Source organism: Eucyclogobius newberryi, unplaced genomic scaffold, assembly GCF_026437365.1.
Source record: "Eucyclogobius newberryi isolate DKJ021-1_F unplaced genomic scaffold, fEucNew1.0.hap1 SCAF_2, whole genome shotgun sequence".
NCBI classification, from domain to species: domain Eukaryota; kingdom Metazoa; phylum Chordata; class Actinopteri; order Gobiiformes; family Gobiidae; genus Eucyclogobius; species Eucyclogobius newberryi.
In genome coordinates, this window is record NW_027315834.1 from 17,729,497 (window position 1) to 17,747,523 (window position 18,027).

General features: G+C 39.4%; 1 protein-coding gene across 1 annotated transcript in view; it reads right to left on the reverse strand.

Annotated features, from left to right (window-relative positions):
- Positions 1-1,064: 1,064 nt before the first annotated feature.
- LOC140367469 (potassium voltage-gated channel subfamily A member 5) overlaps positions 1,065-18,027 on the reverse strand; it is an 18,647-nt gene continuing 1,684 nt past the window's right edge. Inside the window, exons 1-2 of the mRNA XM_072453966.1 lie at positions 17,122-18,027; positions 1,065-1,258 (exon numbers count right to left, since the gene is read on the reverse strand). The exon at positions 17,122-18,027 is cut by the window's right edge and continues 1,684 nt beyond it. Of these exons, the coding sequence (XP_072310067.1) occupies positions 17,646-18,027 (382 nt within the window). The 3' untranslated portion in view covers positions 1,065-1,258; positions 17,122-17,645. The remainder of the gene's footprint in view (positions 1,259-17,121) is intronic.

The following is an 18,027-nucleotide window of genomic DNA, read 5'->3' on the forward strand; positions in this document are numbered from 1 at the left end:
ATTTACTTAAATTTGTATTAATTGAATGTATATTATTATGTTATATTTATATTTATTTGGTGACAGTGCATATTAATGAACATACATGAATCACATGATGTAAATATCCCGGATTTGGACTAATTTTCATCTTTGTCCTGCATTCACTCTCCCAACACTCATTCATACACATATTTTTATTGGTAGGGGAAATTGGAGTACACGGAGAAAACCTACGCAGACACAAGTAGAACATGCAAACTCCACACAGAACGGCCCTGCACCACCTGGGAATCGATCCTAGGACCTTCTTGCTGTGAAGCGAGAGCACTAACTGCTTCTAAACATATACCGTAGCTCAGTGAATACAAACCATATAAATATTGATAAATGTGTTTTTATATCTGCTTCAAAGTGAGGAGTTAAGATTAAAGTGTTACCATAATGTGTTTTATTTTTGATGATTGTGTCAGTGGGCCGCTATTTGAGAATTGATGCGCTGCTTTTCTCTCAATCCCATTCTTGTTTCACACTTACATACTCATATCACATAGTTACTTAGTCGATATGTAGGAGGAAGTACAAAATGACAGCAAGAGAAACAGGCCACACACAGGCAGAAAATAAATACTTGAAATTCAAGCCAAGTATCCAAGTGTTGACTGAATCCACAGCTAAGACGTGGTGACGAGGAGTTGGAACATGTGCTCTCAATGGTTAGACCCTGAATGCATGTGGCAGTTTTGGATGTGTTTACAACACATTTGTCTCATATGAACTATGGCTTAGGCCCTAGTCAGGCATGAGGGCATCCAGTTAAAAAAAATAGACTTGGAAAATCTGGCATCATCCATTGTTCTTGTTTCTTTTTAATCTTCTCACCTGACCCAAGCTTACTTAAAATCTTAGAAAAATAGAAATCAAGAAAACATTACAAAAATAAACAAAAATAAGTTAATCCACGTAACAATAAAGATCCACTGATATTGCACAGCAACATGTCTTCTTTGATATGACACCATTTAATTAAAAAGAACACATCTGATATCCAAAAATTATCTTCATTTCCCCCCGAATGATAAAGCAGCATTATCCCATCCTCCTTTCAAATCAGGCAGAGATCAAGAATCAAAGGTATCGACTGTTTCCAATGTGAGACTGATGATGTTTGCTTCAAGGCACAGAGTTGCAAAAGGAGTTGAATTAACTTTATTGGTGGAGAGCAGCAGCAGACTGTCCTGGAGGTGAGGATGGCTCCTGTTGGTAGGGCTTCAGGTCTCTGTAAACACAAAGCGGACAAATGGGAGCATTAAGAACGATCTTTGTTCATTTTATCACATCGAATGATGAAATTGTTATCATAAATAGTTGTACATAATTATAAACTGTAGTAGATAATTAGCATACTTCACTTGGCTCTTTTATATTGCACAGTAACAGGAGCTTGCCCTGTGTCTGATGCATACAGGGTCTATATGTGACCCTCGGCTGCCCACCCCCACAACATCTTCCTCGAAGTTAATCCCGCCCACAGCGGCAGATGGTGCTGGAAGCATGTTCCTTCAACTGCTCCTGTAGTTATGAATGATTGCGAGGTCTTAAGCATTAAGTTGGATCAGTGTAATCCAGCACAGCATATGCAACAGCCCACAAGGCCACATCCAGCAGCATTTAGGAGAACCTCACTTTCTCCATCATTAAAAGCCTCAAAGACAGCCAGGAGGTGTTAGCTCCACACAAAACACCGTTTTGCAAGGCCATGATGCAACCAAACAAATTCAGTACAAAATATTTCAATTTGTTTTTGCTGATGATTCTCCAAGTACTTTAGAATTTCATAAAATAATGTTAATTAATGCCTCATAAATCGGCCTTAAGTGAAATACTTTGAAATATATCCCTATTTTTATGTAAATAGTCCTGTTCGGATTACTCTCTTGCCCCCAAGACCACTTTAGTCTGTTCTTAGTCTGTTGTTTTTTTTCTGAATGAACGACTCAATTAATGATGATCCTTTGATCACAGTGTCTGTACAAGCCTTAAGGATCTGTGCAGAGAGAGAGACAGACGTCCAGATGTTGTCTTTTCTTTTTATCCTCCACCAAATTGTTTCAATATGTCATTGATTATATCATTCTCTTAATACTATTTAGCAGTTGTTCTGTCTATGTGTATTTTATATTTAAATGTATTTTACCCTACCTTATTTTATGCATTATTCATGCCTTCTAGTTGATCTTGTCTTATTTACCATTAATATTTAGAAAGAAGCACATTCTTAATTGTGTTCACTGACGATGCTCAATAAAGCTTTTTCTGATTATTTAGAATGTTTTTAACATGTTCTAATTGTCTATAAACATAAGGGATGGTATTTTTTTTTCAGAGACAAGGGATCAAATATGCTGTTTCAGTTGCCTAGAATTCGGTCTATGAATCTAATAATGCATGTCATTCTAACAATTATGGCTTGTTAATGGCACAGTTAGATTTCTTACATTTCTTTTGAACTCACCGTAATGACATATAATTAATTCTATGCATCAAGCTGTGCACAAAAGTACACCAGCACAAAAGCCACACAAAGAATTCAGTGATTGCAGAAGTGATAACATTAGTGGGGCTGTTCTACTTTTTGAAAACCTCTGATCTTCAGTAACAATATATTCTACTGTATAGTAGAACTATAGTCATTATCCATTGTGCATTATTGGCCAACCTCCTCTCTGGCAGGTTAAATCATAATACCATTCAGATCTATTTGTGGCTGGTGTTGTATATCGACACTAGGAGGTGCTGCAGGACGCCCATGTGTCCATCTTGATGCAAGGCCTGTTCACGGTTTACTTCACTTTGCTACATTTGAGTTGGTTGTGAGTTTTGCCATTGTGATTGGATTTGTGATGTATGTTTAAAAATTCTGTCCAGCGTTCGCGTTGTAAACAACTCCAGGAGAGTTAACATTTGAGAGAAGACTGAAACATGAACTGATAATACAAGAATCCCATCCACTTCAGAACATGTTTACCTAATCTAAATAAATGCACCATCAAATCAAATTGAGATTTGATTTAATTGCACCATATTGTACTGCCGAATTTTAAACCTCTCTTTATCAGTACTTTTAACTGCTTCGCTGCTGAAAAGAGAGCTCATGGCAAAATGTTGAATGAACAATGTAGGTCTTGGCTCCGGTCTACAAGGGTGCAAAAGGGTGCATTGCAACCTTATTTTAAAATACTTTACACAGTTTATATGATGACACTTAATGGAAGAGTTATTGTCTTTGCCAGGGCTGGCCCAAGCCTTCAGGGGGCCCTAAGCGAAAAAAAATTTGGGGGCCCCTCACCACGTCATCAGAATCAGTTTTATTGCCATTGTCAGTAAACAATTCACATATGGGAACTTTCTTCAACGCAAACAAAGTTCACCAAAACTCCAGGGCATCTGTTTGCCAGTTAGTTTATTCTCAGCACCTCAACAGCTCAAATATTGATAACTTAAATCCCACAATGCAACTTGGTATTCCGCTGACATCACCTCGACTCCCTGTACAAATAACACACGTCCCAGATATGTTTTTGGGCGTATTTGTGGGCGTTAAGGGTCTACAGCCACATTAGCAGTTTAAACTAATGAACAGGGGGGGTCTGGGGGCCCTCCCCCAGAGATTTTCAGACCTTTTTCGTGTATTCTGGTGCATTTTAATGTGGTCCAGCCGGCTAAAATAAGAGTAAAATGTTGAGGTTGTAATGTTATAAAATGATGATGTGATGAAACTGTGCCAGGAGAAAATGACTAAAGCCAGTTATTAATACATTAGTGTACTTAATTACTCAATACAATATTGGCTATGAAAATAATTATGATCAAATTGATTAATTTTAACTGAAAATGTAAAATTAATAGTTATCCTTACTAATTTATCTTTTACAGCTCCCAACTGTTCCTTCTTGCCAAAGTGACAAAACAAGTTATATTAAATTAAACAAATGGCATAAGCATTGCTTGATTAACAATTAACACTGATAAAACGGTGCAAAAATGTTATTCCCAGAGAATGAACAGAACGAGAAGTGAAGGTCCAAACCTAGCTACAGTGAAGCGACTGCGTTTCTGCAACTTTGCCACTTTTGTATGAAAATATATAGTATTATTCTATAACAGACGTAATTATAATATGTCTGGTTATTTTTCACTATCGGTTTATTATAATTTATAACAAATAGTCTAATGATGCTTTTTAAATAAATGTAAATGTTTTATTGCTCTATTAAAAGTTAATTACAATATAAATGTTTGTTCTGATCTGAACACCACACACTGGACTCCTGCGTGAAACAATGCTGCGATGTGATTGGCTGATGGACCTTACGTGCATAAACCTTTACGTTCCTCTCGTTGCACTTTAAGAAGTCAAACAGACATCACGAGTCACGATTGATCTCACACATGGTGATGTGAGAGAGAGGGACGCAAACTCAAACCGCTCATCTCTGACTGAGGCTGCACAGGGGCCCTGCACAGGGGCCCGGGACAGGGGCCGCACACTGTTCTCTCCAAAGTTTCACGTCAGAGGTTCTGGACGAGACGGCGCTCGTCCGGACCGGATCTCCGCCTCTTAGTGACCCGGGCATAGACGCCACCTCCGCAGCTAACACGGGCTGGTGTAAATGTGAAGCTTATTATCTTTCATTCAGACACATATAATGCGCGGGGCAGAGCTCTCGTCGCCTCCAGCCTGAGCGAACTAACGTGACAGAATCGTGTTGTTTCAAACAGCAGCATTAACCGTCTCTTTGTAAGAGAAGTTCAATACCTGAGAGTGTTGTTGAGTTTGCAGTTTCTTTACATCGTCAAGAAGTTTCTTCTTTCGTTTTTCGGGACCAGGAGATATATTCCTCTGGACATGAGGACCACGCAGGGACCACGTTCTGTTGTGTTTATGTTTTGCTCTCGAGCTCCTCGCGCACAATGAAGTTGCCCAATCAGCGCAGGTTTGGTGTCTCGGTTGCCAGATTGTCATTACAAATAAATGCAGTTTGTGTGTTATGTTACCGCTGTGTGCGCTGCCGCGCCAGCAGCGCTACTACACTAGTGGCGCACGCTGCGCTTGCACTTCGCATAAAACGGGTTGCCAGATTGGGGGCCCTATTAACGCCTCGGGGCCCTACGCGGCTGCTTAGTTCGCTTATAGGCTGGGCCGGCCCTGGTCTTTGCAGCCCTTTAAAACTCAGAGTCTCCGACATTTTGGTCTGAACCCGCCGCTGTTTTATTACATACAAAGAGGACATGGACTTACACATAGGCTGCCTGACCTTTTGTTATACATTCTGATGAAAGTATGACATTTGGTTGCTCTTTCGCTCCAGCAGCCTCATCCCACTCTGGAGTATTTTAAGCATAAATGCATCGAAGGACTCAAAGCAGATTAAAAGCAGAGTCATGTGCCTACACATGGTTGACAGAAATGTGCAAATGCTTGGCTAAGAGTCAAAACAACAACAGTAGATTTTTATGTTTTTTTACATTCCTACATCTCTCTTAGCTTTTAAACTTAAGCTTGACAATCTACTAATAGATATGCCCCTCCAGTTTTGTAAACAGATCATCTGCATTCTGAAGGCGGGTACAGTTCTATTTGTTTGCTGCATTTCCAATGGGGGAGTTATCACATTCTGTTTTGGCAACTGACAACCACTTGACCACGTGAGTAACATCAGAGCCTTGATAGAAAATATAACGTGTGTAGCAGCACTTTGCATATGTTTATTGATGTAGCAATTGGTGCCAAAACCATGAATGCTAGCAACCAAGTGGTCTAATAAACACCAGCACTACGTTTATAGTTCACATTATGTCAAATATAAATGTAGCGAGCCACAACAGTTTGACAGTTAAGTTTTAGTTTTGTCTCATAAAGCACCACGTATTCTAAATGAACACATTTTAGAAATGGAGCCGGAAGTTAGACATTGCCTGGTAATACCTGTTGGTAAATGTAACATACATATAAACATATAGACACCAACAATTTGTTTCTGCTTCATTAAAATGAAAGGAATAAAACGTTTATATCAGTACCAGTGTGTGCAGCTTTATAAACACATCAGTCCTGGATTGGTATATTATAAGTTTCCATAGTAATGCTTCCTTTTGACTCAGGTAGAACACTTCAATGACTGCTTTACTTCTGTTGTCTTATAACCTTTTCACTCTTTCAGGTAAATTTGGTTAGGGGTAGACAAATGAAAAGACTCTGGTGTAGTTAAAGCTATAAAGCTATAACGCTGTAACGCTGCAACCCTGCAGCACTGTAACGCTATAACACTATAACACTACATCACTCACCAGCCTGGGCAATTAATCCTGTTCCAATTCTTTGAGACAAAAAAGTAAGATTTGTCATAAAACCACACTTTTCTGAAATGCCATACTCTTACTGTTTACTATTATGTCAAAGGAACTTACATTCTATGAACACAGGCAAAATATGAAGATAAGCCAAGCTGTTTTCCTGTGACATTCAGTCTCTGTCTTTGAAAAGAAAGCGTGGTTATTGTGTGGTTTTTATTTGGTTTGTACGTATTTATTTATTTTTCATGTATTTATTTTTTTACTTGTGCTTGTTTTGTACTCTGTGCAGCACTTTGGAGACTTTGTGTTGGTAAAATGTGCTATATAAATAAAGTTGGATTGGATTATGATAATCATAATATTTCAAGCTTTTAAAAGGACTTGCATAGTTATTCATTCACTCGTCAGTCACATATTTAATAGCCACCGCAGCCCTGGGAAGACCGACGTACACTTCCATAAAGTGAGGTTGTCCAAATGTCAGGTCCGCTTCTATAAAACTTAACACCTATGTGTGCAGATATACAAAGATCTGTTACACTCTCTCTGATCTTTGGCAAATGAGGGTGGGGCAGTGCCGTTGTGCAGCATTATGGACTTGATAAGCGCCATTGCAAATCCAGCAGCAGCATGGCTTCATTTCAGTGAGAGCAGAGCCACTGTTGCCTGCAAGACTTAACTTGAGTGTTTTTGAGAACATTTACACTAAAGGTCAAAGTTTTAAAAGTATACACACTCATTTCAGCTCTAAGCACACACTAACATCACCTAAATCTGGATGGACTAATACAAAATTGACCCTATCCAAATCTGTTTTCACGCCCAGCATTTATAATCCTTGGCTGCATTTTACATGGAAAGGATTTTATGTGAAATCTAACCGTGATATGCTCTGGTGAAATGCCCAACAGCTATTACCGTAACTTATAAACTCCAGCTAGTCTTTATGTAGTTGGTTAGTGTGAGCTTTTCTAAAGCTACCATATCCTCAGAGCAATGGTATTCGCAAAAAAATAATCATGAAAACAACCAGATTAGCGACATTTTGCATTCCTTTTGAATCGAGATATGACATCAGTAAAGTAACATGTCTGAGGCTTACATAAACCTCAATGGACTTTGTAAAGTTTGTAAAATGTTTCTTCACATTTCACCCGTTGTAGTGCTTGAGTCCTGTCCTCAGTCTCGCTGAGTGAAATGAATGAAAGAACATTCAGCACGGTTTGCCGGCAACATCCCACGACTTCACACCCGCTCTCTCACCCAGACACAAGTGAGAAGAGCTGATGAGCAGCGCAACTCTCAGGTTTATATGTTCAACTAAGTCACACACTGTTAAAGCTCACAACATTAACTCACAGAGAACCAACACAGAAAATCCAGTTTGTGTTCAGAGGCTAACCTCCAGAGTCGCAAATCAAGTTAGAAAATCTGGGGGTAATAATGGACTCAGACGTGAACTTTGACAGCCACGTTAAATCAATAAGATCAGCAGCTTTTAGTGTCTAAACCAGATTTGGAGAGACTTATCCATGCGTTTGTCTCCAGTAGATTAGACTACTGTAACTGGCCTCTCCAAACGAGCTGTAAAACAGCTGCAGTACATCCAGAACGCTGCTGCTCGGGTCCTGACTAGAACCAGGAAGTACCATCACATTAGTCCTGTTCTCAGGTCTCTGCACTGGCTCCTGTGGCTCAGAGAATAGACTTTAAAGCAGCTCCGCTTGTGTACAAGTCTCTCCATGGCCTAGCACCAAAGTACATCTTGGATATGTTAGTGACATATGAACCATCTCGGACTCTGAGGACCTCAGGGACCGGCCTCCTGCTGGTGCCCAGAGTCAGGACTAAACAGGGGCCGGCCTCCTGCTGGTGCCCAGAGTCAGGACTAAACATGGACCGGCCTCCTGCTGGTGCCAGAGTCAGGACTAAACATGGACCGGCCTCCTGCTGGTGCCAGAGTCAGGACTAAACATGGACCGGCCTCCTGCTGGTGCCAGAGTCAGGACTAAACATGGACCGGCCTCCTCTTGGTGCCAGAGTCAGGACTAAACAGGGGCCGGCCTCCTGCTGGTGCCCAGAGTCAGGACTAAACGTGGACCGGCCTCCTCCTGGTGCCAGAGTCAGGACTAAACATGGACCGGCCTCCTGCTGGTGCCAGAGTCAGGACTAAACATGGAGAATTTCAGTTTTATGCAGCTAAAATCTGGAACAGTCTTCCTAAAGAAGTGAGACAGACTTCTACTCTGATAATGTTCAAATTTAAGCTAAAAATGTTTTTGTTGAGCTGTGCATATGACTGAGATTATTTTATTTGCACTCTTCTCTTTACTGTCTTGAACTGTTTCTGTCATGTCTTTGTGTTTCCTGTTGTGTAAAGCACTTTGAATTGCCTTGTGTATAAATTGTGCTCTACAAATAAACTTGCCTTGCCTTATTAAATATAAATATTCAATGGTTTTACACTCTAATAGGAAAGACTATACAAAAGCGATATAGATGATAAAGCAAGATAGTGTGTAGAATGACTGAAGTGTGGCTGCAACTATGAAGTTTTGATTAAAAAAAATGATATCTGTTTCACATTTAATACACATTGGCATCACATTGATGCTGCCGAAAGCCAATAAGCAAATGTCCAAGCAAAGAAAATACAATCCACAATCTGAAAGATTGAGCGTCAGGGCCTCTGTATCTCCAGAAATGGGCCCTGGCTCGATCCGCAGAGGTCAGCCTTTGTCCCAAAGGTATAGCCGCGTTAACAGATGTGCCTCACAGTTGACATATGTTATACACAAATAAATGTGTGTAAACAGTGATTTGCCTGAGGGCTGGTTTGATGTGTCTAGTTAACAGTGATAAAGTCAGTCGAAGCTGTGATGACTGTCCAGTGGGAGTCATTGACCAAATGCCACATGACCCTTTAGCATCAGCAGTTCAGCCACAAAGACAGTCATATTTAAACTATTTATATCTGGGGTTAGACATGGTGAAATTATTACGCAGTAATTAAATATGTGAGTTCATGCATAAGTGATGTGGCACATGGAGCAGAATATGCACATGGAGCTGAATAATGAGAGAAAAACAGAGGTGTGTGTGACGCACTGCCCCTCATTTGTGCATAACAACACCACACCACCAACAGGACATTCCCTGTTTAAAGCCCAACAAACAGCCCACTACATCAAAAGTCACTGAACACATATGTGGCATTATGATTATCTCTTCGTTCGTGTGTACGAACAAAATGTGAAAACATTAGGAGAGGGTTTGGGCGAGAGTTTTTACAACACATGCCCTGATGTAGACAACCACAGCTGAAATCACAAATGTGGACGGACAGCAGCGCTTCTCAAGGGCATCATCAGCATCACACTTCAGGGTCAAATTATATGTGTCAGTGTTCATCTACACACAAAAACAGCAAATTAAATTGGACAGTTTGTCCTGATTTTTAAATAATTGCATATCAGGTCTGTCATGATGCTGTAGGCCTCTCTCTGGCACTTTGATTAAGAACCAGAAAAACTGTACATGCTCCTATAGTGACATGCAGCACCATTTAAGTTATCAGACTCTCTCTGCGTGGACTGTTTGAGAATCCTTCCAGGTTATTCCCTCTAATTTATGTTCTGCAACCTCTCTGTTGGTAGAATGTATTCAATGCTACTGTAGCTATAGTAGCTATAGTCATAATAAAGATCTGGAGATAAGTCTTAAAACATAAACAAATCAATTGATTCAATAACACACAATCTCAGTACTACTACAGTATTTATGTAATGTAAACTGTAATGTAATGGTTGTTGTATCCCACATCAGCGTAGACTGTAGATTGCAGTGAATTTACTTACTATGCTAAACTGCCATGTCAAATACAGAAGCTGAATGGACTCAATAGTCTCAGCACATGTTAGTAAGTGGAACATGAATGGGCCTCTGTACAAGGTGAGGGATGAACAATGAAGATTCCTGGCCTGCAGTATCAATCAAAGGACTGTAGAGGCCACTAAAACACACCGTGACTTCTAGCCAAGGTTCAGGAGGCAGAAGTGAGGAGAAAATGTGCCTATTTGGATATCTTTTGGAACAATTTCAATTAAATTCCATTCCATTTATTTTTGTAACGGCCGAAATCACAACAGCGGTTGCCTTGGAGGGCGACAATGAGAACAGATTAAACAATGTACATAGGGACTGTCCCAGCATCCCCTGTCCTTAGACAAATGATAAATATGACACAGCCATTTTGGATTTCATTGGTCAATCACTGCTTGCCTTGAATGCCCTGACCACATGCCACCTTGTCTTTCTTTAGTTCTGTAGTAATATAATTATATGACTGAGGCTGAAATCTGTTCCCTTCAGAAAAGAGATTCTCTAAGCTGTTTCAGTTGAGCTTATTTTTGCAGAATCATGTACCACCAATTTGATCCTTTATAGTATGTTGTACATGGCATCACAATAACTGTGGCGTCTTCATCTTTGCTAAACAACTAGTGTTAATATTAACAACTAGTGTTATTATGTCAACAAATATGGTAGCGTTATTGTTCTAATGTTGTGCCTTGCTTGTTGATTAACTTCCTGATAATAATTTTGTAGCATTCATTTCCCATGGGACAAGTTGGTTGGAGTGGAAGCTGCTGTAGCCAGTTGATGAAAGCAACAGTTTTGCAAAATGTGAAAGTGTGAATAACAAATGTGAAATTCCTAACACGGAAAATGATAAGTGAAGAGAGAAAAATCAATAAATTAATATGTACATTGTAGCAAATATTAGACAAAGGGAAAATGACATTTGTACTTGATCATGGACAAATTAGTTAAACTTGGCTAAATGGGCTTCTGTGTTGACCAAAAAAGTACTTTAATTCCAAGTGCTATGATGGGAATAATTGATTTAATAGAACTAGCACGTGTCACTAAATTTGACCTTGTTTGGGCAAACACCCAAGGAGACCTTTGTGAAGTATGAAGGGTCAACTACCTGCAGATTTTTAGTGATTTTAGATATAACATTGGGAGTTTCTGTCATGGGTCTTAACTTTTTTGATCTGGATGCCAAATTTTGTGCAAATGTTTTTGCTACCCATACATATGGCCATTTTGAAAAAAAAAAAATAGGGCCAAATTTGCCGCTCTTCCACACAGAGACTGTAGTGGCAGAGAACCACTCAAGATGATCTTCATCAAATGTACAGCTATTGCCTAAGGAGAAGTTTGTAAAAGTGTTAAGTGTACACATGTGGAAATTCCAGGAATCTTGCAATTTTCCCATTGAAATAACATGGGAGGTCTCTATAATCACCACGGCTACGGTGAAAGAAATATGGTATTGGTGTCACTGGCTGTTTTGATCGGAACGCTGAAAATGCGTGCACTTTCCCACAGGCTTTGCCAATAGTTTGATTTTCCCTCTAATAATTAGTATGCATGTGACGTGCATGACGAGTGCGTTAGGGGGTGTCCAAAGACATGCATGTGTTAGGCAAAATTGGTAATTCTAAATTGGCCCTAGAGAGTGAATGGCTGGCTGTAATGTCTATGTCTCTGTGTTGGCCCTGCGACGAGTTGGCCACTGTCCAGGGTGTACCCCGCCTAAGGCCCAAAATCACGGAGATAGGCTCCAGTCACCTGCAACCCCGAAAGAGAACAAGCGGTAGAAAATGAATGAATGAATAATAACAATAATAATAATAATAGCACCTTTCGTGACACCCTTCACTCTCAATTGCATTATTCTTTCACTTCGTACTCAGTGGGAAGCTACTTTTGTAGTCACAACTGCCTTGTTGGATGATCCAATCTGCGACATTGGCCCATGTCACTCACTAGACTAGGTGGGTGAAGTGTCTTGCCTAAAGACACAACAACAGTTTACTCTAAGCCACTACTGCCCCACTGTGGTATTCCCAGGTCTCTCATCCCAGTGCAAACCAGGCCCAATCCTTCTTAGCTTCCAAGATCAGATGAGATCAGGCTTTGACAAGGTGTTCATTGCAAAATAATGCATTTACTGATACTTGTTTGTGGTTGTATAATGTACACGTGTGATGATGTGTCAGTGATGTTGGTCGTTAGTTTTTACTTGATGTATTATTGCATTGTATAATGTGTTCCTGTAACCAAATACTGTAGAGAAAAGAGCCGTTTAGTTATAATTTGGCGTATAATCTCAGTACATTGTCCTTGCAAAACAAGACTCAGTTAAGATTACACATGAAATAGTTTCTGGAATATTAAATGTTATTTTCAGTATGGAACCACACTTAGATGCAACCTCACAACAATTTGTCTCTCAACTCACAGTACCGTTTTTCAAATTACAGACTGGTCCATCAGATTGACAGAAAAAATGCACGATTCGTCCCTTCGGAGGAAACACATTGACACTGCTCTGTTTACAGGAGTTTACAGGTGCTTTTCTCTTGGTGATGAAGGATTTAGGAGACGTTAAACCACCATTAAACATTTACTGATAGTTATATATTATCTGAAATTATGATCACATGTAACCTACAATCTGTAAATAGTGTGATGTATACTAGTTCTGCAAACGAGAAGTGACAGCAAGCACTATGAAAGGAGAGTGAACAAGACTTTTAAGTGAAGAGGTCAAGATTTATCATTTCAACGTCTGAAAAGAACTGAATAAGAAAGAAGAAGGTATTGGGCTAATGTAAGCAGTGGCATCTGGGAGCAAAGAAAAAAATCATATAAGCAGAAAATAAGGCAACAAAGAGGCTTGAGAGGAAGGTTATCTAACCAGAGGGACTGAATGCAACGCTTCCACATGAACGCTCAGTGCCATCATTTCTGCATCATCTGCCTCTTGAGCAGCAGCACCAAAGGCATCCACTGCACCTACATACACCACTGCCAATGTCAAGGCCTGCTCCTTTTGACACCTATGAAGCCTCTGCATTCTTAAATTCTCTAAAGTTTTCAGACATCAATCTTTCTCAAGATTTCTATCAGTCTGGAAAGATAAGGAAAACTTGCTGAAATGATTATGAGGCCTATAGGTGGAAGAGTCAGAGGACAGTGAGCTGGACCTTATGACCACAGACAGCTGGAGAATGTGTCCGGGAAGCAAGGTGGACCTAATCTTGGACCTATGTTCTCTGCCCAGTTTGCAAACATTTTATCAACCCTTTACATTTCCAGATAACTGCTTTCCTCAGCGGCAAAACAGTTAGGTTATATAAGATCATCTGAGTCTTACATTTCCATGTCACAGACCTTGAGCCTACGCCTAAAAACAAATGCATGTGCAAGTGCATGTGCAAGTGCATGCTCCTCTGTTTCCTTCACGCCAAATATAATGACACAAGCGAGATATTGATTTAATGAGTTTGAACTACGGTCATATTAGAACATCGTTACACTCCTCAGACCAAACCAATGTTACTGAAAAGCAGAGTAAAGGAAAAGAGTTACTGAATCTTTTAAGTCTTGTGTGACACTACAGTGAGATTGACTATGGTCAGTCTTTCAAAAGACTTTCCTGGAGCACACACTCTGGTGTGTATAGGGAAATATTCAGGGGAGTGTCAAGACAAAAGTGAAACTGCATCAGCGCCTACCTTTTACCCTGCATCTAAAATCAAACTGGGGTTCTGGAGTGGTTTTCTATCTGTTTCATTGTTTTATTTGTGCCATGGTTGACTGAAGATCAAAAGTTTCACCGCTTATTATGTTTTTTGTTAGTTTGTTTTGATTTGTTAGTTTGTTTTGACTAGTTTGTTTGTTTGTTTGTTTGTTTGTGTGTTTGTTTGTTTGTTTGTGTGTTTGTTTGTGTGTTTGTTTGTTTGTTTGTTTGTTTGTTTGTTTGTTTCCCCCTCACTTTTCTTAAACCGGTTCATTCATTCAGAGACATAATATGCTAAATTGACTTTCAAGAGTTTTGAACAATGTCACACACTCACATTTTAACTGAAGCTGATTCTCAATGGCTGTCCATAGTTGGGCTTTTACGTAAAACATAACATGGCAATAACACGATAAAAGGACAGTTACTGGCAATAAAACACAGTACAAAGTCTATATAGGCCTATATATATATGTGTGCACTTAAACAAATATGGAGCTTTACAAGTATAATGGGAATGCGTTAATCTTTGAGGGTTAAAAGGTGATTCATTCAGGATTTAGCAGCATCGCATGGACCTTTTGGCAGAAACACTGACACAGATACAGTCATTCATCTGTGCATGCAATATGTTTTTTCTCTCTAATTAGTCGCCATCATTACCTTGTTGTTTTGCCTAATTAATGCTATATGTGAATATCCACCAATGTTCTGTCTACTATAACACGTTTCACATATGACCTAGAAGCACACAAACAGCTGTGTTTAGTCCCTGAATTATAAGTGTGAAACACACAACAGGGTTCTGTTACCATCGGTGTCTCCAAAGGGAGTATTCATTATTTTGAATTGTTTGGATATTTTTTTTACAACCCACAGAACATAAATATTAACATGAATTTCCCCAAGAAAAATAAAGCCATCAAAAGTACAGCAAGTACATTTTGTCAGGTTGACTTAAGTTAACACCTTGATTTAAAATCTGAACAATGTCACTGTGTGAACTGGAGGTACAATTGTGAGTGTGAATCTAATTTCAGATCTTTGAAGAAGAGGGGGAAACATGTACACTTATGTAACTTCACTACACTGTTCGCCTTGTTCCGAGAGCAGTGTGGCCACCTCATGCCCTCCCCTCCCTCCACGTCACAGTTTGTCAGCCATGTTTGGACTGAACTAATCATTTTTGGTGGATTTTATAGCAGTGGTATAATTGGTTCCACAGCAGATCCATTACTTTCTGCATGAGCATGAGCCATTAATAATGAGATTATGAAAATTGAGTTTTGGAATATGTTGCAGGTTGCTTTTAATAACGATTGAAATTATGTGTCAATCAAAATGTCAGCTATGTTTATTTTTGTCATAATTGAGCTCCAATCTTCAACCTATGTTAACATAGCTTGCCCAACTTTGAGTTACATCCTCCAGTCCCACTATGAGGAACAAGAAAAGACAGGTCATGCTTTCTCATCCCTGAAAAATGTAATATTCTAATGATATAATGGCCATAAGGCAATATAAAAACATAAATAAGGTGTTTCTTTCACAAAGTGTGTCACATGTTGTTGGGTACATCATCTCTGCAGGTTGTAAACTGTATATCCAGTGGAGTCATTCCTGGGCAATTAAGTTTCCTTCATTAATTTATCTTATTTCAATGTTTATTTTCTTGTTGAATAAATGCATGTGTATTTGATCAATTCAACGTGTTTCAGAAGCAGTGATGTTATAATACATGTGTTTTGCATTAAACATAATGTATGTATTATAATATCCCTGCTTATGAAATCAATTCGATTGATTGAATCAGCCTGTGCAAAAAAATTGGCTGCACTATACACCAAAAAGATGATTGATCAAAAAGGGTCAGTTAAATATTTAGTAATTCAAGTTCTGTTTTCTTCTGTGTTTGGTTTTGTCATCCTGGTTATTTTTGTCCCATTTGTAGCCGAGGGCTTCCCCTAATTGTGAACTCAGAGTGGCGGATGGTGCAGCAGATTAAATAGCTGCCTGGGGTGGGCCAGAATATGTTGGCAAGTACTGCGCTCACGGGCAGACATATTTGATCTGGGTCATTGATGTGTTATCAAGCTATTGTAATTTTTCAGATAACAGAGATAATGGAGAGAATGTGAATAAGCATTAATGTCAGTAAATAATTAATCTTGAATAGCCTTCACTTTGTGTTTGAGATGTAAGTAATTAGGGTGGTGTTGCTATATGGAATAACGTGTTGTTTATGGCATTATATGAAGTATAATATTTGTATCTGCAGTAACAATGTAAAGTTCCACGAGGATTGTTGTGTTTAGTAGATCATTGCTCGGATCATCGCAATATAGATCATCAAACCTAATTTTGCCATTTTGCAGTTTCATAGAAATTATTAAAACAGAACACATGATCAGATAATATTTTCCTGAATTTAGCAATACATTTTCCTAATATTATATTGTTTAGGCTGTAAAATATTGGTATACATTGCTGTTTTGTTGTATTCAAAACTGTATCTTTGTCTTGTCATTTTGTTTAACAATTCTCAGATGCCAGTTTTCAGAAATCTGCATACACAAGAGTGCAGGCTGTAATTACCAGGTTAAATCACATAAAACTAATTGAAGATGTGGACTAACGACATACATTGGAGCTCGGTTGAATGCACCCAGATGATGCTCTGTTGGCAGTAGGTTAATGTTGTCCTACAGCTCTGACATAGACAGGCTCAATTATTACGGTGATTTCTTGTGCAAATGAAAGCTGTTTTTCATTTGTATGGAATCAAACCAGTTACACGACAGGAAGCAAAAACCAGGGCGCAAGAAAACTAAATGAGCAAACCAATATTAAGTCACCAAAGATTGATAATTTTTTTTAGCATTTACTCAGGGTGTCCTGTGTTGAAAATGAGAAGGATTAACAGGCAACCACTTCAGTCTGGTCACACTAAACTACACAGAGTAAATAGAGCCTCTTAACCTAACGACACTTAAATGTCAAATCAACTTCCACAAATAGCTGAAATAAAATATAGGCATATGCTACCACCACTTATCCCATAGTAGTTTTATATACTGTGGTCGTGGTAGTAGCAGTCTGAACACTGGTGGTGCTGAAAGGACAGCTCCTCTCCCTACAAACCCCTGCACAACTCTCTTCTCACACAATGCATTTGTTTCAGCACTGACCTGGTGCAAGTGTTGCGTGATCACTCCAGATGGTCTCAGTGCTGTCCTCTTCCTTGGCTTTATCATTCCCATAGGTGGTTTACTGTTTTTAGTAAAAAACGCAATTTTCTTGGCTGAAAAGTGCAAGGCTCCCTCCTTGTTAGACCCATCATCCGTAGACCAAGAGGAAAGAGATATTTGCATTTGAAAAATATAGACTTTACGATTTTACTTCAAGGCAGTTCTTAAACAATGAGGATTTGTTAACCACTGATAAAATAGCTATATCCTATATTATATACAATATATGTCCTTGCAGTCCATCAAGTAATGTGCATGCCTTTGTTTTCCTGAATAAAAACGTTTATGGTTTAAAAGGTTCCAACAAGGTCCTGTTGTAGTGTCTCTTATATTGCCCTCCCCATAAAGTGTGCTTGATAAAAACATACTCCTTAATTTTCTAAAGATAAACACTAATATGTGAGCATCTCCTGATGGGGTGTGCAAAGTGCCCAACAGTGAGATTGTACATAATTAGTTTGGGGCTACAGGTCCGTTTCCCGTGTGTCCAAACAAAACGCGTAAAGGGAACGTTTGAAATCCATACTGCTGTTCGCTTTGATGTTTGCCTTTTCCACTGAAGCGGACGCATCATTGTTCTCCACATCCTGAGACTTGTTGGAGGATTTGCTGCCTTTGCGCTTGAGTTCGGGACTGTTCCTGCCACTGTTGGGCTCATCCTTCAGTGAGGACTGGTCCTGGTCCGTCTCTCGGTGGTAAAAGTAGTTGAAGTTGGACACAATGACAGGCACCGGGAGAGCAATAGTGAGTACACCTGCAATGGCGCATAAAGATCCCACTATTTTTCCCCCGACCGTCACAGGACGCATGTCACCGTACCCAACAGTTGTCATTGTGACCACTGCC